This window comes from Convolutriloba macropyga, chromosome 2 (genome assembly GCF_964194025.1).
Source record: "Convolutriloba macropyga chromosome 2, txConMacr16.3, whole genome shotgun sequence".
NCBI lineage: Eukaryota > Metazoa > Xenacoelomorpha > Acoela > Convolutidae > Convolutriloba > Convolutriloba macropyga.
The window spans coordinates 17,156,788-17,177,971 of NC_134469.1; the positions used below are offsets into that span (position 1 = coordinate 17,156,788).

Genomic DNA, 21,184 nt, shown 5'->3' on the forward strand with positions numbered 1-21,184 from the left:
ATTCTACAATATAGTGAATTCGTTCGAGGTCAAATGAGCAAAATTAATCGAAACGGGATTAACCGATAAAGCCGGCTCAGTTCACTAGTTTCCCGAAGTTCATGAGCGTGAACGCTGGGTAGTATTAAAATTAGACTGATAGCCTCGAGTTTTTAAGCTGAATTCTGTCTGACTGGGTGATCTAATTGAAGTTGCTCAACAAATTAAAATGCATTTTGACACTTTGATTTTGTATCTTTTCTTTTTGTGTTTCATTCCTCATAGACTTCAAAGGGGTCACTGGTGGCTATTGGCGCTCTGCCGACTATGTCGTATGTTTCCGGAATGTTGATTGACATGGAGTAATCAAAGGAAACTTTTGCAGGCGGTTTTTGGTTTTCGTTCCTAAAATTATACTGAATTTAAATTTTCAGCGTTCTTTGAATTATTGATACCCGAGGTGTGCGACTCATTATTTGCTTTTTGTAACTCGTATTTGAAATCTGAGGTTGCTTGTAAACAGGTTTTGCCTGATGTCAATATTCTACTTTGTTTCAGGTTTCGAGAGGTTGTATCCGATAATTCGCTACTGTTACAAGAATCTTCCCTATGCAAAGAGAAAGTCACACGCGTTCTCACCTTGTCACCTCTACATTACCAAATATGGAAAACATCCCTCAGATCATCCCAAAAGCAAAGGTGAGTTTGGCGCATAATCCAAGAACATCTAAACACGGGAGACAATATGCGTTGTCTTTGTTCAAAAATGCCCAAACTTTTTGAATTTGTGCACTTTTCTTAATTTTTTTTTCAATCTAAATTTAACTTCAAATTTTGCAGTTATTGGTGCGCAAAATATTCACAGAATGCTAGCTTGTAAAATAACCTGATGGTTGTTAATTTTTAAAGGTTCTAAAACTATGCTTCTAAGAAAACGGAACTTTCATTTTTCAGAGAAACCCTCAGCGCGTAAGATTTCGATGTCAGCTCTAATACCGGGAGGAGTGTCAATGTACAAGCGGAAGAACTCGCACGGAATCCACCTCTATCAACCCACAGACGTTGGTTCTCACTCCAACAGTGCAGGTGTTGACTCTGCAGACTGTTATTTAGGCGATGAGTCCATATTTGGACGGCCACTGACAGAGATCTGTGTCAATACGTATCCACCAGTTGCAATTCGGGTCAGTAATGCAAAAATTAATGGTAGCAGCGCAACAGCTTTTAACGCGTTTTTTTAATAGCCGCACAGCGATAGCTGGGGCTATTATTGGCCTTCTCATGGTTTTTTACAATTCAAAGAATTTGAATTGTATTGGGGCGCTGTCTTTTTTTTTTAAGATCTGTTCACACATTTTCATGATTTTTGAAGTCAAATTGGAGTAGTGATTTTGGTCACGCCGAAACAGGAAATGGAGCGAAAAAGCGAGTGTTTTTGCGGCGTGAAATTTTTTCGCTCTAATTTTAAAGTAGAGTGAGAATACGGTGTTTGAACAAAAATTCGCTTTATCGGTAGTGGTTTTTTGTTCACATGCGGCAATTTCACTTTGATTTTTGCTGTTTTTTCGATTTTTTGGATCGGATTTTTTTTCTAAATGGTTTTGCCAATCCATTCATAGTCCGTTCTAGGTCTAGTTTTCTGTTTAGTCAATGAAAATTCTTTGAATTGTACGTCAGGACTTGTCCTGCTATGTTTTTTTATTTCGTCGTCATGATTTTTGTTACGACCATATGACGTCACAACCATTTTTTGATCATTCGTTCATGCAATTTCGACTGAATTGCATGTGTGACGTCATTTTTCGCTCTTATTGGAGCGAGTTTTTTTGTTCATGCGCGTGATTAAATTTTTGGTCACACTTGACTTACCTCACTCTCAAAAATGACTTCCTCACTTTGAAATTGACTTTTATTTACTTTAATTCAAAGAGATAAGGTCAAATGGGTATGTGTCACTCTAAATGAAGGTTATTAGAGAGCAGCTAATATAGGCAGCAATAACTTATACAGATTTTTAATCAAAATATAACAGATCAGCCCTCGATGAAAAGACGAATTTTTTTGGTCTGTCTTTTTTACAGTTTTTTTAGACTGCCGATCTACGAATCTATTGCGGCTATTTTCTGGCAATCTGCCAGCTATGTTTTTATTAATAGCCTCCCTCATCTTCTCAGCCGGCTATTATAGCGCTCCTATTTTTTACAATTCAAAGAATTTGAATTGTATTGGCGCGCTGTGTTTTTAAGATGTGTTCACACATTTTTCAATGATTTTGATCTTTCAAAACGGGATAAACCGGTAAAGCCCAGTGGGCATTAAGTTTCATTAGAGGCCCAAAGTGGGTTTTAGTAGTCCTTCAAGTGCTTATAGTGGTGAAGCTGCTGGGATGGCCTTAATTAAAGGTTAAAAGGTCATTTTAGGAGTTTTTGGGCTCAAAATGGTGCAGTTTTTTTGTGATTTTTTGAGTTTTTTTGTTGTTTGATTAGTCTTAGGTTGAAGTTTTTAATAATTGATGACGGCCTTTTGCGAGACGAAATTGCTTGTTATGACCAATTTATGAGCTATATGATTTGGTAATACAAACATAAAAAAAATACAATGATACTAATTTTTGAAATTTTTTTCAGGTTTTTTTTTGAAAATTTTTGTGTTTTTTAGCCCTAGGTGTCAAGAAACCTCCTCTAGGGTTTGATAAAATGTTAGATGAAAGATTACTGCATAGTTTGGGTTAGTTATGTTTTCCTTAGGGCTCCTGCTAATGAAACCCATGTTTAGGAGCTCCTGTACGCAATATACATCAAATGCCCTCCAATCCAAGGAGTGTTTCGAACTCCTTGCTCCAATCTGAAGAAATCTGAGTTCAAGGGACAGCTTGATTTGGGCAACTTGCCTGAAGATTGGCTATCACCCGAACTAACACCCTACTTGCTGTGTGATACTTTGAAAGATTTCATACAACATTTGCCTGGAGGCGTTTTTGGACATCCTACAAAGGAGTTGTTGAAGGCGTCCTCTAAAGGATTTCTTGAGTTGAAAAAGTTAGTGTTGAAAACAGGTTGTGTCAGTTTGTGTAAAATTTAATCTAAATTTGACAAATTCTTTATCCAGATAATTATTGATATTCACAATAGACCGCCGAGTTGTTAACATTGCGGTCAATGTCGCTGAATGCGACAAGTCAGAGATCTGCGTGAAATTTCTACTATTTAGGTTGATAATTCATCTGATACCATTCATGGAGATTATCATTTCGAGCACTGCTCTCACTTATCTCCCGTATTTAGTCGATATGGTAACTCTCTGCAGAGCTATTCTAATAGGAGTTTCCTACTAATGTCTAGGTTCCGTGTGCAGTTTTTAGGTTTCCTTTTCAAATATTTTCTTAAGTTTTTAGGTTCGCAAGCGTCCGGTATTCTGCTAAGATGAGAAAATTTCACAAGTTCTGAGGATGGAAAATAGCACTAAGTTTCACAAGAATCAATTGAAGAATGAATGAATAATTCGTGTTATGCATTTCGTATTTATACTTTTTATTTACATTTTTGTCCAATCAGAATTGAGTTCATTCTATTAATAGATAGTGAATATTTTATAAGTTTTATTTGAGTCTGAGTCTTCATGCTCGATAGTCGATGGTAATGGTGCATTAATATAACCGCGTAATTAGATTATGACAAGTGTTTTTGTAGATTATGACCTGGATGTGTTAAACTTGTGAAAATACAAGATGCCAGTGATAATATCCAATATCTTTTACAATACAATTATCTATGTAATTATGTACAGGACCCTCTCAGATATTCCAGTGGTGAACTACCAGTTGCTGATGCGGGTTGTCTTTGTCCTGTCAGAAGTGATCAGGGGTCAGAGTGTGTTGGAGCCAGAGAAGAGACTGAATGTGGAGGGTCTCACCATCTGCATTGCACCGTCCATGTTCAAAGACGCCACACACGAAATGATACACCCCACGGCACACAAAAATGTGAAAACATTTGTTGAGTTTGGTATACCTCTTGTGTGTGAATTTTTTTGCTCAAGACATCCTTAAATTAATTTATGAAGGCTTTTAAAGTTGATGTGGAAACGTGAGTGTACAGGACCGTATTAAGCTTTTTTGAATTAAAAATTTGATATAGGAATTGATTTGGGTGTAGTATGCTTAGAGTCAAAGATCCAACTTTCTGTAATAAATAGCCGCCAAGGGATAGCAAGGCTATTATTGGTCTAATGTTGTTTTAAATTCAGAGTTTTAGTTGTATTTGGGCGCTGTCTTATACGTCTTTTTTAAACTTTGAAAAATTATTTCGTAATCGATCAATTGGCTGTGAAACAGGATATCAAAGTAAATGCCGGCATTTGCAATTGCTCTATTTCATCAACGTACAGCTAAGGTTTTTTGTGGCGTTGTCACTAGTCGTTTTCACAAAATATTTGTGAATTTTTGATTTTGTCCGATTTTTTTATATTTTTTGTCAGTTCATAGCTAGTGCTATTGATGACATATTCGCTGGTTGTGCCAGTATTTGTTGTACTTAATGATGTCTTATCGAAATACTTCCAAGTTCGTAGCTATTGCGTTTATACTATTCGTTTCAAAAAAGTATTGGCAAACTTTTTTCATATTTTGCGAGTATTGATTATAGTTTTTAAATCTTATCGCATAGTCTTCATCGGTTGCTAATGAGACATAGTTGAATCTAATTTACCTTATTGGGTTCATAGCAATCGTTTTTGTGATATGGACACTTCCTTTCCAAAGATGATTTTTGAGACATGCATGTTTTTGTTGCTGTTCATGTGCTCTTATCGTTTTCTCATTGACCTTCCTGTGCGGTATAATTGCAGTCATTTAACTTTTGGTCATTGTTTTCTTTGAGTGAGTTTGGCTGTTTTCATTTTTTCGAAATGTTTAAGTGAATTTGTGAATCTTACCATCATTTGTAGTTTTATTGTGCCATTTAGGCCATCTATTTTGCCCTGAGTCGTTAGAAATGCCAAGGGTTTTTTCTCACTTCTAAAGTTTCATTGTATTCTGTGGTTAAGCATTTTGGCATGTAGTTATGAGATTTTCTTACTTTCACGCCACTGGCTTTCAAAAAAAATTTTTTAACCTGTTTCTTCATTTTTTGCCTCTTTTTGTTTGCCTGTCAGATTTGCACAAGGTTTTACTAAACAATTACGCTGTCATCAAGTTTTCTCGTTTTTCATAGTTTCGATCCAAAGTCGGGCAGTGGGGTCAATGGTGGCTATTTTTCGGTAATTATCCGGCTATCCTTTCTATTTTAGAGCCGCAATTCAACTGACGTGAAGAAGTTATTGGCTCTCATAATTGACAATACAGAAGACCTCTTCAGTGACTTCTGGTCCATGATGAGGGATGAGTTCCAGGGAGCTGCCACGCAAAGTTAGTCCTTGGCCCTTGTAGTGTAAAATTTGTCTCCGTTAGTGGCATCTATAATATTGATAGCTTTTCATGTTCAGGGGGATTCCATTGTCAACACAAGTGCAAGTGCATTTTGTCATTTGAATAATCTGACCTGAGTTATTTTTAATGTTAATAAATTTTGTTAAACATGGTAGGGGATAGCTGTATCTGAAGACTCGCCACAAATTTAGTTGTCATCGGAGCCATTTTGAAATTTTCTATGATAACTACCGGTTGTCGAGGAAGATTAGTATCCTCATAGCAAAATGAGCTCTTGAGAACCTCGTTTCAGTTAAATCCAGGCATGAAATGCTGACATCGCAGTTATCAGATAACAACAACACTACTTCACCGCCAGCATACAAAATGAACGGTGGGGATATTCTGGAATATGGCGATCAGAACACCAAGTTACGCACTAATGTCAACACGGGTGAACTGCAGTCTGACATTCCTACATCTGACCGAGTTCAACCACGAGCCATCGATTGGCAACGTGGAACAGGAGATGGAGGGACATACGAAAGGTTATTGAATGATTAGGTTTAAGTACAAGAATGAGAACAAGAATACTCATGTCAATGATAAAAGGACAAAAGTATTAAACCGTTCTCACAGTTGCAGTATATTGCGGTATTACTCTCAATTCTAAGAATTTGATTTGTAATTGGTCGGCTGTCTGTTTTTCAAGATCTGTTCACACTCAGTAGTTTTACGGCGTGACATTTTTCAAAGCGCTTTCTATTGTGAAGTGCAAGATTTTCGGATTTTCCTTTTCTGTAAGAATGCGTTCAAAGGACAATACGTATTTTCAAATGATGCATTGAATTACTTGTTTAAACCAATCAAAAGGCGACTGATGGTTTTCAAAGACTTGGACGCTATTTGTCTTCATGAAAGCAGAATGATTTTTTTAATTCTGCACTTTTGTTCTTTTTGTTGTTTAATTTTGTTATTTGGTCGCGTCAATGATAGGTCGCAATTGCTGTGTTGCTGGCATGATAAAATTTATTTGCTGAGTTGAGTTCAAATTAACGCTCTTGTCGACTTAGACACTAATTGTTTTCAAAAATATATTAACGATTGCTTGTTCTGCCACTTATTCTCCTTAATGATACGTCGCATTGGCTCTATTATGTATATTTAAGTTCATCTAGTTTTTTTTTCAATTCCAATCTGCAGGTATTAGGTACTTTGACAAGACTTGGTTTCAAAAATTAATTGTTTGTTTTTGGATTTTGACCGTTTTTGAAATCGTTCTTTGTCCTGTTGGTTAGTCTTCTTAATGATAGGTGTCATTTGTTCGCCAATAAGGCATAATTGAATCTACTTGTTGGTTTAAGTTTATTACTAATAATTTCATTGGCTTCGGCTTAATTTGTCGACAATTTTTGAACTTTTGGTTGTTGCTGCTGCATTTGTTGCTAGTTTTGTTGGGTGGTCCCCCAACTGTTTTAATTAAAGTTGATGTATTCCTTCAGTTGGTTGATAGTGCAATATATGTTAAAGAATTCAAATTTTAGTTGCGTGTTTGATAGACTTTGATGCCACTAATTTTCAATGATTTCCGTATAAACTTTGTTTTCGTATAATTTTGGACAGATTTCCGTATAAATCTTGTTGTATAAATCAAGTTGTCCTTTTACTTTGTCTGCAGTGGTTTTTTTTTTACAAAAATGGCGGTGTCTAGATTCTCATTGTGTAAACGTTTTTTGAGGATCACCTTGTGGGGAGAAATCATCAATAACACTGCTTTTCTAAAATGGACTAAATTTGTTGTTTTTTGTTTACTTTGGTGGACGTATTGGTATTTGATCTGTTTGTTAGTAATGACTTGTTATGAGTAGGCTGATATTGTAGTCTTCAGTTGCTTCAATTCTTGGAAGTTTAATTCAAAAATCGTGCTTCTCTGTTTGTATCACGTCGTCTGACGCCCTTTTTTCGTTTTATATTTGTTCAAACATTAAAGCTGTACTGAATGACTTTTGCCTGAATGACTTTTGCTGAATGACTTTTGCCTCTCACTTATGGCGTTTGTGCGTGTGACGTCATTTCTTTCTCTGCTTTAAAAATTTGGAGGAATTTTGCGTTATTAGATTTTGATCATAAGTGACTTACCTCACTTAGTAAAATGACTTTTGCACTTCAAAATTTAAGTTTATTTTGAATTAGTTTAAGGTCAAAGGAACTCAGATGTGTAATGAAGGTCACTAATGAAAAAGTTTCAGAGGAATGAATTCTAACGCGTCCTATTAATTTATTGCCGATTGTTTTTACATAGTTTTTTGAGCGGCCTTGATGACTTCAACTTAGATCTGCAACTTTTTCTATCTGTTTTCTACTGTTCGCAAGTCTCATTTGCGGCTCCTCTGGCAGTATGCCGGCTTTATTTATCAGATTTTTTATGCCGTGCTTTTGCAACCAGGGAGAATCTTTTTAATATCAATGTTGGGCGATCGTTTGTTTTTTAATTGCTCGGGAACGAAGTTTTAAGCAGTTATTGTAAGTATGTGTCTTTTTACACCAATTTTTTCTCGCCTTTTTCTCCGGAATATTTTTTGATTGAACATCTCGGGCGACTTTTTGATTTCTTTGTCCTAAATTGCTCTTATTCAGAAATTAAATCTGTCACTCAAGAAAAAGTGATGGTAAAATATGCTATCACAAGGGCATGATAGCCGAGTGTTTAACGGTTGAGTTTTTTACGTGTTAGAACTTTGGTTCGAGCCCCTCCCTTGGGTTTTAAAGTTTCTGCTACCCACACTCTTGTGTACTATTTTTGAATATGTAATAACGTTATATACAACAAATTTTGCAAATGTTATATGTAATAACGTGTTTTATAACACATGTTTTGCTAACGTGTTTTATTTTAGCTGCGAAGCTGCAAGCTGAGCGGGGCTATATTGCGGTGGTCTTTGTTTTTTTTGTTTCGTCGTCTGATGCTGTTTTTTCGTTTTACATTTCTTCACAACTCAAAGCTGAAAAGTCAAATTTTCTGAATGACTTCTTCCTCTCAGTAACTGCTTTTGTGCGCGTGACGTCATTTGTCACTCTCTCTAGCAAAAGTTTTTAGCGTGATTAGATTTTGATCATAAGTGACTTACCTCACTCAATAATATGACTTTTGCACTTTAGAATTTGAGTTTATTTTGAATTACTTAAAGGTCTAAGGAACTCATATGTGTAATAAAAGTCACGAATGAAAAGGCTTCTGAGCAATGAATTTTAACAAGCTTCATTAATTTATTGTTGAATTTTTTAACATGGCTTTTTGAGTGGCGTCGATAACTTTTTCAACTTATATCGGTATCGGTTTCTATCTCTCTCATACGGCACGCAAGTCTATTCTTTCGCAGCTATTCCGGCAACCTGCCGGCTATGTTAACACATGTTTTTCAAATAAAAAGCATTCAGCCGGAGTAGATCCATTAATTTTTTATGCGATTTTGTGCTTGAGCAATTTTTTGTGTGATGTTTTTGACTTCCTTTCCTCATAAACTTGATAAACAGGTAAAACCCTGAAGGTATTAAGTTCTCTTAGAGCCTTACGGTTCACTGGTCTCCAAGTATCCGAGTATTTGATTTACCGGAACAGTTTAAGAGACACGTTAAGTGTGAAGTGCGGTTATTAGAGTTTCCCCCCTTCACTTTCCCTAACCACCCCCTCCCCCGCTCACACTTCACCCATCCACCTCATTCCCCCGTAAACCCGCACTCTAGCTCCCACACGCGCTCAGCACCCACCCTTGCTCACCCCCACCTACTCCACTTACCCTCCTTTATTGTGCTAAAGCTATCCTCACAGCCGCAGCTAGCTACTGACGGAGGCAACCGATCGCCTCTCGTTTGTGTGCAATTTACCCGACGTTAGTCGGTTATGGTTTCATTATTTGCAATACATTGAGGGCTGCCTTAAATTTCAGAGCCAGAAGAATTGGCATTGGATATCAAGCTGCTCTTGGGGGAACCATGACTACTCCTGGATCCGGAAATCAGGGAATCACGTCATCAAATGTCCGAAATGGACCTGACACCTCGGGCAGCAGTAGTAACACCAATAACACCGCGACCTCTCCTTCGGCACATAGTTTTGATTCTGGAATCGTAACAACTGGCAACGAGATGTGTGTTGAAAACACGCCTCCTCCTCTCGGGGTGACTTCATCTGACGAGAGATGTGCATCAAAAATGAAGGTAATGATGAAAATAAGGAAGAATTGGTTTGATTTGTGGTTTTTCAACCCATGCAGTTTCAAACGATTCGTTGAAAATGATTCATAAAGAGACGATCAACTGCTTTCCTCAAAAGTTCTTCGAGTGCAGATCACTCTGAGGTTGTAACTTTTAAAATGGAGGTAATACCCGAGAGAGCCTTCCTTTCAGTAGTAAAAATTTGATTGGGGTTCTAAATTTAAATTTGGGGTTGTAAGGCCCTCTCATTGCTGCCTTTTAAAAAATAGTACAGGGGCTCCGTAATATGCGTCCGTGCATCATGTACCGACCCTATGTTAAGCATATTCTTGTCGTCAGACAATAACATATAGAGGTCAGACCAATCCTTGACATCACTTGTCCGACACCGGATCTTAAGCTGTCATTCTGTCAATTGTTTTCATGCACTATTCTTGCTTCCATTTCGTGCGTTATTTGTTAAACTAAAAGAAATAATGTTTTGCCTAAGGGTTCAACCGCACTGAATTGCCAGCCTATTTACTATCGAAAACCGATTACTCGAATTCACGCCACGAAGTAATAATAGCAATGAATTGGTTCTCAAAACTAATGACATATTATGGAAAATACAAAAAAGTTATTTGGATTTGACTGGTCATTGAAAGGCTTGAAAAGCTTATTCAAGTGATGCCTTGAAGCGGTTTTGAATTTGCCAAAATTTGCCAATTTTTCATTCAGTTCTGACATAAAAATTTTCAAATACAGTATGAGAAATAGAAGTCAGTAAAAAATTGAGAAGTCAGTTCTACCTGGAATATAATGAATTGCTCTAGAGCGAAGTTTGAAGCAATTTTTGTAAACGTGTGTGTCTTTTTAAGCAAAATTTTTGCTTGACCGTTTTTGTGTGCACTATCTCCTGAAAAATATTTAAAAAGCTTTGTGTCATATTTAGACCGGGAACAACCAGAACAATGAACTCCCTCGTCCGAAACCACCAGCACGAGTTTCATCATTTTATTTTGATGACAGAAAACGACGTGAACTGGAAGAAACAGCGAACAACGTCTTCCAGAAATCAGAAAAGACTCACCAATTTCAACATAATTTAGTCTATTCCCAGCCACTTAGTTTAAATGACCAGGTGAAAACATCATCTATATCACGCTCTAGAAATGTAAGCCACAGTTTGACTCCAAGAAAGTTAAATTTTGCATCAACTCAATCCAGTTTTGACTCCGCTAGACGCCATCAGTCGTCGCATGTTAATGCAGTTTTATGCCACGTTTATGATTCGGATGAAGATAAATCAACCGATTTTGTATGATAATTTTTAATTTGTTAATTTGCAATTTTAGTCAACTCGCAATTAAGTATTTGTAATGTTTAGTTCAGAAGAGAATTAAATTTTGTCTTTATTCTGTTCTCATAAAAAAGTTTAGCGATCAGATCCAGATCCCTGAAAAGATATTTGACCAAATTGATAACTACTAATTGAACTTGAACGAAGTTTGAAGCAATTATTAATAGCAGCCGTCAGTCAGCTTCTCAACGGCTACTGTTTAGGCGCTCTCCTTTATGACTCGAAGAGAGTATTGGGATTCTTCAGGTTTTTTAAGCTGACGCAAGTCTATGACTTGTACTTTTGACTTTCGTTTTCGAACATTGACTTCTGATTTAGAACGTTGATTTCTGTTTTCGAACGTTGGAGTTTAAGAGTAGCTCAGTTTGGAATGGTAGTAATGGTGATGGTAGTATTCAAGGTCATAATGAGAATTATTGATTCCATATAAGAGACCTCTACCTATTGTCAAATCCCTCTACCCATTTAGGCGCTCTCGCTTTTACGATTCAAGGAGTTTGAATTGCATTGGGGCGCTGTCTTTTTTTAAGATCTGTTCACACATTTTCATGATTTTTGAAGTCAAATTGGAGTACTGATTTTGGTCACGCCGAAACAGGAAGTGGATCGAATAAGCGAGTGGTTTTGCGGATTGATATTTTTTCCCTCTAATTTTAAAGTAGAGCGAGAAAACGTTGTTTGAACAAAAAAATCGTTTTCTTGCTTGTAGTTTTTTTTTCACATGCGGCAATTTTTACTGTTTTTTTGATTTTTTGAATCGGATTTTTCCCAATCCATACATAGTTCATTCTAGGCCTAGTTTTTGTTCGAACTAAATTTCAATTTCTCGCTCTTGTTTTTTTTTGTTCACATGCGGCATTTTGACATGATTTTTGTGTTTTTTTAATTTTTAATCGCTCTCGTAGAAAAGCAATTATTATAAACATGTGTCTTTTTAATGCAAAATTTGTCTAATGTTTTCAAATGACTTTCAAATGACTTCAGTTTTCAAATGACTTTTTAATGCAAAATTTGTCAAATGTTTTCAAATGACTTTCAAATGTTTTCAGTTTTCAAATGACTTTTACCCCCTTGACTTTTTGCGTTTTGCCTGATTCAAAATTCTCTCTCAATCACAATTTCAAGCAGCTGAACTCAATTGGCAATTTAAAACTAAAAGTCAAATTAAAAGTGCGCCGAAACTGGTGATATTTTTCACTTTAGATCTTAATAGTGGTATATGTTAACCTCGTGGGTAATTGAAGCCCACAATTGATTTTCTTAGTCTCAGTTAGGCTCCTCCTCCCCCGATTGAAGCAGGCTGCAATTGTTTAGAGCTCCCACTAGTTATTCGGTAGCAATTCTTCCAACGTTTAGTTGGCTATGTTTTTTATCTGACTGTTTTTCGAATTGTTTTCCCAATTCACTCGTCCGTTTTAGGTCTATTTTTGTTTAGTAAAAAAAAATTCTTTGAATTGTATGTCAGGAATTGTTCTGCTATGTTTTTTAATTCGCGTTACCTTTTGATCACGTTTATTGTTCTACAGTCATGATTTTCACTTTTGACTTCTGCCTTAATTGACTCACTGAAAGGTTAAAAAAGTTCTAGTGTGTTTGCTAGCTGACATTGTTTTTAAGCTTACTAGTTTTCAGTTGAGAAAAGATATATTTCAAAAATCTAACTGAAACTGCACGTCAAATTAACTCTTTTTGACGCTGAAAGGAAAGAAACAATTTGGGTCAATTTTCTTTTTCTGTTGTATTCCAAATTTGCATCAAGCGCGTTAACGGCGACTATTTTACGGCAACCTGCCACCTATGTATGTAAACGTGTGCAAAATTGTTGCCTGATCGTTCAATTCTAGAACATTTTTTTCATTTTCTTTGAGTGACTTTTCCACGCTTGATTTCCTGATGAAAATATGGCGGCTTTTGGAAGCAGTTTTTTATTATTTAACTATCCGCCTAATCTGCCCATCTGAATTATATTCAGTTTTTAAGCTCTTCATATTTATTCTCCATTTAGGACCTTTTAAGATCTGTTCACACTTTTTGATGCTGTTGGAAGTCAAATTGTAGGAACAATTTTGGTCAAGCCGACACAAGAGATGGAGTGAAAATATAAGTGGTTTGGCGTCGTACAATTTTTTCATTCAATTTCAAAGTTGAGTGAGAAAATGGTGTATAAACAAAGAGTAGCAGTCTTGCTTGTTGTTTTTTGTTCACACGTGGCACTTTGACCTTCATTTCTAATCAGTTTTTTCTCATGGTTTTTTCAATCCAGTCACAGTCGTTGTGTAGATCTAGTTTTTTGTTTATTCGTTGGAAAGTTTTAGAATTGAGTCAGGAATTGTCCTAAGCATTTAATTCGCTTTACCTTACCATCAAGCTTTTCGTTTTTTATTAGTCACGACTTTCACGTTTGGTAACAGTTAACCAAATCACTGTTTTAACGGGAAGGATTTTAACAATTTTCAGCTCATGGAATTATGCAATTTAGTGAATACGGTTGAGGACCAAAAAGCAAAATGTAAGGAAACGGGTAAACTAATAATGCCCGGTCCTTAAGTTATAGTGCCTTTGGTTATCAAAGTGTTTTAGAGTGGTTGCTAGCTGGCATTAGCAAAAGGTTAATAAATTCCAGATAAGACGTTGATTTAAGTATAATTTTAGATTCTGACCGACACGGCGCAAATAGGAAACTTTTGAATCTTTTAGCAAGTTCTTTTTTTGTTCTCTTTCAATCCCGATGTGCACCAAGGCGATCAACGGCTAATTTCATACAATTTGCAAGCTTTTTTTCAATGTTAACTGTAAATTTTAGTTGAAATTGTTTTGAGTTTTCGTATTAATTTTGTTGAACTTCATGGCTCAATAAAATTTAGTGTGTGCTTTAGTCGAGGAAAAATGGGCAAATGCTTTTATCGGATATGTGATACCTGTTCATCCCTTTTTTACTTCAATGCAGTAAATCTTATACGGTTAAAAAAATTAGTTCTTATTTATTTGCCCTTCATTCTTTTATTTTATTCAGACCATATTTCATGTTTCCCGCTGGTAACTTTTTTCTTGTTCATATTTATTTCATTTCCCGCTGCGTGATCGGACATGTCTGTTCATACCATTTTAATTTGTTTGATAGCCACTTCAGTTCATAAACTTGTCTTGTTTATTCAAATTGACAGGTCAGAATCTCTTTTAATTTGGCTCCACAAATCAATCTGGAAAACAAGAGAGCATTTCGCCTGGTGAGATCCAAGATTAATTTCAAAAGTGTGTCTTAGCGCAGCGAAGGCGACAGTAAAATGAAAAAAATACGGCAGGACAATTGAATATTTTATAGAGTATTTGTAAATTTATAGTTTTAAGGTGTTTTCTAGTGCGTTTTAGCGTTGTTTATAAAAAAATGTTTCTTTTGCATTGAGAAAAACTTTTTAAACTTTTCGAGAATGCCTTAAAAAGAGCTCTTTTTAGAATTTTTTTACATTTTTCAAACTTTCCTAGATTCTTCTTCTTTGATGTATCAGTAGCGTATGATAATCATATAATAATCTTCTGTGCAAAGAAACAGGTTAAATTGTCCGCAATAATCATAAACAGGCCAAAAATTGACTTATTATATTAAAATTCCGCACACAACTTGAATGACAAACGCCACACAAGGTGTATGCTGATTGCCGCGGGCGCACAACATTTGAAAAATTGGTGGAGGAAAGGATTTAAACTATTGTGGAAGAGTTTACTCGCAAAATCAAGTGTGACAAGAAGGTGAAACAAAAAAGCGCGAAAACAAAAAAGCGCGAGATGAAACAAAAAGCGCGAACCGGGCAGTGGAACGTCATCTTCAATGTCAAATATTGCACGCTTGATGCGGGATCGCATCCCTAAAGTAACCAATTTCTCGGCCATCAGGATCCAAAACTTAGAAACAAATGTCAACTCGCCAGCCGAATGGATTATTCCCACGACAAATTCACTGTTCACAGCGTTACAACAGGTTCCCCCTACTACAACTAACAGCACTACAGGTAAGAGATCCAGTGGCAGAACTAGACGAAGACCAACCTATTACGGTTTTGAAGAAACATCCTCAAACTCTTTGATCACCGCCGCAACAAATCGCCAACACAGATTTGTTAAAATTTTTTAACTTCCCAAAATATCTGTTGTTGAAACCGTTCAATCAACAGCAAAGCAAGCTCCAGATGAGGCCAAGGTTTCTCCTGTAATTGAAAATGTATCTCCTCCTGACCCACGAATAAGATATTTGGCTGGCTACAGAAGCCCGACCACCAAAGACGACACGCTCTCTGACCATTTACGAGGCGCAAGTGTATGGGAACTCTGATTAGATCTTCTTAAACTCAACAACTCATCATTATACTTTGTTCGATATCACTAGCTTTGATAACCAGCGCAAATATTGTTATTACATATTTAACTGGGGACTGAGTATTAATATGGTAAATATGTTGCTACTATTAAAAATTATCTTATTGTAAATTTTTTATCAAAGTTAAAGGGGTTATGTGATTGTTTATCGTTATTTTTTAGTGCAGTAATTCTTAAACGATGCAAAAATTTAATTCTTATTTATTTGCCCTTCATTCTTCCGTTTTATTCAGACCATATTTCATGTTTCCCTCTCGTAATTTATGTCTTGTTCATATTTATTTCATTTCCCGCTGCCTGTTCAGACATTTCTGTTCATACAATTTTATTTTATTGATAACCACTTCATAATATTGTCGTCTTAATTCAAATTCAGTTTTCAGAATCTCTTGATTTTGCTCCGCAAATAAAGCTCAAAAATTAGAAGCATTTCGCCGGACGAGATTCAACATTAATTTCAGAAGTGTGTCTTCAAGCAGCGAAGTCGACAATAAATTCATAAAGTACGACATGGTGCAGTCAGCAAACAAACAAACTCCCCTTGGAATCGATGCCTTTTGGGACAAGCCTAACCCTAACCCACCTCTCCGATGGGGAAAGTGGAGAGTACAATACAAATTAGCTTTGCTAGTCAAGGAGGACATCATCTTGGATACACTTTTCGGAACTAAACCAGAAATGTTAGAATTGACCCTGGAGCGTAAATACGGAGAAACAATCGTCGGTTCTTTAGCACAATAAGAACCGGAACTTAATGCCCAAAGCATCCAACAGATGAATTGGCAAAATAAATGCAAAGATTGAAGTAGGCATGATGTTTGGAGATAAACCGTTGGCACTCGCCGATCAAAAAATCATCTTTATTTTATTGCTCTACCTTAGCATCGGCGTGAAGGAGCTTAGAATTCTTAACAGCGAAAATCCTCAGATCATGGTAGACACTCTCACAACCGCAGAATTTTTAGGAAGAGTGTGGAGGACGCATTCATTAGACCTTGAAATAGAATGTTCGACAGGCCCGTCTTTCTCATCACAAAACAACTCTGGGGAGAAACGGTTGAGCAGCTCTACAGAATACGCAAAGTACTAGTGGAACATTGTGATCTTGAAATAAAGAAAAAACACTAATCACAGATATTTTCATCAACTTAAAGGATCCTGAAATTCAAAAAGAGTTGTTGAAACAAACAGTGGAACCGAAGAAAACTCTTGAGCTAGCTATCAACATGGAACTCTGGATGCGAAATCAGCACCAAATACAAGCTCACAACGAGACTCTCATTCCGGCAACCGTTAATGCAATACAATACCCACCCAGTACTCCCTCCTCAAATGTGTTCACACGAGCAATTTTCAAATAAAAGGGATTCGACCACCATCATTACACTGCTCCAAGTGTGGGGCACCGTGGCTTCCTGGACATCTTGATAAGTGCATTGCCAAAGGTGGATTTTGTTACAAAAGTTGTTTGTTAAATCATTTTGTCAAAGTATGCTGAAAACAAAAAAACACAAAAGGCTCAAAATTCGAAAAAAAACCCGTCAACACAGCAGAGGAAGAACCCAACCCCGAAGATTCCATGAATTTTGTACAATCATTGTCAGGATTGTATGAATCAGACTACCGTAGCGGAGAAGACAACACGGTTGCGACAATTAACAATGATCTCGAGAAAATCGAACCTCTCAATATGCCCATCAAAATTGGAAGTTAACTACTCTACTGATTGACTCAGGAAGTGCATGCAGCATTTTGAATAAGTCACTCGCGGCGCGAGTAGATAGTAGTAATCCATATGAAATATGGGTAAGCAAAAAGAACAAACTATAGCTGCGGACATTTTTACATGAACCAGTTCACATCGAGGGTAAAAGTCGAACACTAGTAACAGGCAATGGTTGGCATATATCAGCTGCCACTTTCACAGTCGTTGCTGATGGACTCAAACTGCTCAACTGTTGCAATCGCTCCAACCAACTATGATTTCCGCTCATAATCCTCATCTCAAAAAGGTAAACAATTAAATGATATCTCACCACCTTGCGCGTTTGAAGAAAAGATAGCTCTACTGTCTCCGAATCCGATATCTCGAATCGGAAGATCAAAAAACCGTGTAGCAAAATCAGAATTTCACAAACAGTTTCAACCACGACTTCAAAAACGGTGACTTATACCTAATATTACATGATAGAGTAAACTCTGAACTTAATCGATGAAAAACACATAACAAAAATTTAAAATTGTCCAGACAAATACCTAATTTCATCAATCGTAGTCATAATAAAACTTGCACTTGATTCAAAACTACTTAATAAAGCTGTTCACAAAAAAATAACAAATGCCCATTATAGATACGTTAGTCAAGTCCATATGTCAGCAATTTAGTGATCCCACGTCACAAAGCACTGCATATTGTTCAACACTGGGTTTCACGTATGTATGCAGTTACCTAAACCTAGACCCTGAAACAGCCAATTACTGCAATTTTAACATACTAAGTGGCAATATGTCGGGCACATACCGATTTCAATCTGGGTTCTATGGCCTCACAGATATGCCTGCTGAACTTCAAAAAGCAATGGATTTTACATTAATAGGATTGAAAAATACCTATTGCTTTCTAGACGATAAACTGATTGTTAGCAGAGGGTCAAAAAAAGAACATAAAAACAAGTGTTTGATTGTCCTCACAGACTTGATGAGGAAAATTTAAGGATTAACCTTCGCAAGTGTCACTTCGCAAAACTGGAAAATGATTGGCTTGGATATCACATTTCACATTCAGGAATTTTGCCAATCGAAAGTAAATCATCCGCAATCTTATCCCCAGAAGCACCGAAAACCTTTAAGGAACTTATTTATTTTCTTGGTTCAGTATATATTATAAAAATAATTTTATTTCAAACCTTGCTCAAGTTAGTCATCCATTACGCTTTTTATTATTAAAATCTGCTAATGTTGCTTCAACTGGTACTCGTAAAAACTGTTTTCTTGAAAAAAAGTTGCATCGCAACTGCAACTGAGAATTGTCATTATAACCCGCAATTCGAAACACGAGTCAATTGTGACGCTTCACGTGCCTGGCTTGTTGCTGCTCTAGAGCAACTAATAGCGGACGGCTGGAAACCCATTGGTTTACATCTAGATTTTAAAATTCTTGCAATGAAAGATACAGCGTTAACGAATTAGAACTCCTAGGTGTAGTTTGGTCCCTCGAAAATTTTAGAAATTGTTTGTATGAAAATACTTTTAAGTTATTACAGACCACAAAGCATTTCTATCAATATTAAAACAAACAAAAATATTAAAAAAGGTGAAACAAAAGAACGCGAACCGGGCAGTGGAGTTTTATCTTCAAAGTCAAATATTGCACGCGTGATGGGGATCGCATCCCTAAATTAACCAACTTCTCGAAACCGGGAACCAAAATTCAGTCCCCCTGTTTTGATGAAAGGTTTTGATGAAAGATCTTCTGAGTTTTTGATCAACGCCCCCAACAAATCGTGAACGCAGATCTGTTGTTGTCAAAGTTTTCCAATTTCCCAAAATCTCTGTTGTTGAAACCGTTCAATCAACAGCAAAACAAGCTCCAGAAGAGGTGATTATTGCTCCTGTATTTGGAAATGTATCTCCTCCCGACCCGTGAGTAAGATATTTGGCTGGCTACAGTAGCACGACTCCAGAAGACGACACAATCTCTACGACCGTTTACGAGGCGGAAGTGAATGGGAACTCTGATTAGATCTTCTAAAACTCAAAAACTCATCATTATACTTTATTAGATATCACTAACTATGATAACCAGTGCATTTATTTTTTATTATATATTTAACCGGGGAGTAAGTATTAATATGGTAAATATGTTACTACTATAAAAATTATCTTATTGTACATTTATCAAAGTTCAAGGGGGTATGTGATACTTGTTTTTTGTTATTTTTTTAGTGCAGTAAATCTTATACGATGCAATAATTAAGTTTTTATTCATTTGCCCTTCATTCTTTTATTTTTTTCAGCCCATATCTCTTGTTTCCCGCGTGTAATTTATTTCTTGTTCATTTTTATTTCATTTCCCGCTGCGTGATCAGACATGTCTGTTCATACCATTTTAATTTGTTTGATATTCACTTCAGTTCATAATCTTGTCTTGTTTATTCAAATTGACTGGTCAGAATCTCTTTTGATTTGGCTGCGCAAATCAAGCTCAAAATTAAGAGAGCTTTTCGCTTGGTGAGATCCATTATTAGTTTCAAAAATGTGTCTTTGCGCAGCGAAGTCGACAGCAAAATAATAAAGTTCGACAGGACAATTGAGTATGTTGTTGGTTATTTGTAAAATTTTAGTTTTTAGTTGTTTTCTAGTGCGTATTGGTGTCGTTTTGGTGATCAATTTAGAAATTGTTTCTTTTAAATTGAGAAAATTTTTGAGCCTCTTCGAGAATGCTTTAAAATAGAGCATTTTTGGAAGTCCACATTTTTTAAAGTTTTCTATGTTCCTCTCCTTCTTTGATGTATCATTATCGTATGATAATCATTTAATAATCTTCTGTGCAAAGAAACAGTTTAACTTGTCCGAAATAATCATAAACAGTCCAACAATTGACTTAATATAAAAAAATTTCAGTGACCTAAACAAATTTTATTGCAACCATCCGTGATGAGAAAGAGTCAAAGCCACTGTGAACATAAATCATAGACGGAAAGTTAGTGTGGGCCGTGAAAATTTGACGACGAACACAAAAACACTTCTGAAAGTGTAAAATAACAAAAACAGCTCGAAATTGAATTCAAAAATTGTATTTATCCTCGAAGTTGTCGCAAAAACACCATTAAATGTACAAATACTTGTTAATAGAAGTTATATATGGGCTGAAATTCAATTTTAAACTCAAAACTCCTTTGAAAACACTACAGGTGAACAAAGAACAAAAAATTCTACTCGCTCATCGAAATTTTTACGCCTATTTTTTGCTCTCTCTCTCTCTCTCAGAAAAATACAGGAACAAAAACAACTCTAACTTGCTCTCTATGCCTGACCGAAACACCTTTTTGCACGTGCGGTTTTGACCTTTACATCTTGTTTCTGTGACATTGAACCAAATAAGAATAGAACAGATCACCAGACCCTTTCTTCGAGTGGAAAGAAGTAAGCGTTTCTTGTTAAGACTTGAGAAAAAGTCAAGAGTTAGATTCTGTTATGAGGGAATCATATATGATCCTAGTAGGGAAACAAAGAAATTATTTATGATTCTAGTATGAACCCAAAGAAATCAATTATCATCCGAGTATGAAATCACAGAATTCATATATGATTCTAATATGAAACCAAAGAAATCTATAAGCTTTAATTTTTGCATGATCCTTAGATGACTGACTTGTATGACCCACCTAGTATGATTTCTAAGAATCATATATGACCAAGTATGAAATCAAAGAAAGTTGTACGATGGCCCGGGACGTGTGTACCGCGTGCATTTTGAGGGCTTAATTGCAAACCCTTTAGTTGCCTCTTTTGTTTTCATGCCTGACTAATGTTATTATTGTTCCGACCCCCACTTTAGTGGGGAGGGAGGAACTATATACTCAACTGAGCTTTTTTTGTTCAGTCAATTTTGGCCGATGGATATATTCATCGTAGAGAATTGTGAGTGGTATCATTAAAAAGCCCGTCCAGCGTAGAATACGGAATTTAAAAGTTTGTTTCGATTTTCGTGTTTTACAGGGAGTTATCGAGGTTTAAAGTTTTCTGAACATTAGACTGTTTTTGTTCACATTTCCAGTAATTTTTGCTTAAATTTGGCACAATTTCGCTAATAAAATACAAAATAAGTGAAAATTTTTAACGGCAGAGTGTGGTTGTCACCGTTAGAGATA

The 21,184-nt window shown here is 36.2% G+C and overlaps 2 protein-coding genes across 4 annotated transcripts in view; one reads left to right on the forward strand and one right to left on the reverse strand.

Annotated features, from left to right (window-relative positions):
• The window catches only part of LOC142334837 (uncharacterized), an 89,574-nt gene extending 78,579 nt beyond the window's left edge, over window positions 1-10,995 (forward strand). The window contains exons 16-23 of the mRNA XM_075383165.1: window positions 538-678; window positions 934-1,163; window positions 2,755-3,017; window positions 3,766-3,961; window positions 5,266-5,383; window positions 5,697-5,931; window positions 9,331-9,601; window positions 10,533-10,995. Coding sequence (XP_075239280.1) covers window positions 538-678; window positions 934-1,163; window positions 2,755-3,017; window positions 3,766-3,961; window positions 5,266-5,383; window positions 5,697-5,931; window positions 9,331-9,601; window positions 10,533-10,904 — 1,826 coding nt within the window. The 3' untranslated portion in view covers window positions 10,905-10,995. The remainder of the gene's footprint in view (window positions 1-537; window positions 679-933; window positions 1,164-2,754; window positions 3,018-3,765; window positions 3,962-5,265; window positions 5,384-5,696; window positions 5,932-9,330; window positions 9,602-10,532) is intronic.
• The window catches only part of LOC142357315 (metal cation symporter ZIP14-like), a 339,525-nt gene that overhangs the window by 236,802 nt on the left and 81,539 nt on the right, over window positions 1-21,184 (reverse strand). The window lies entirely within an intron of this gene.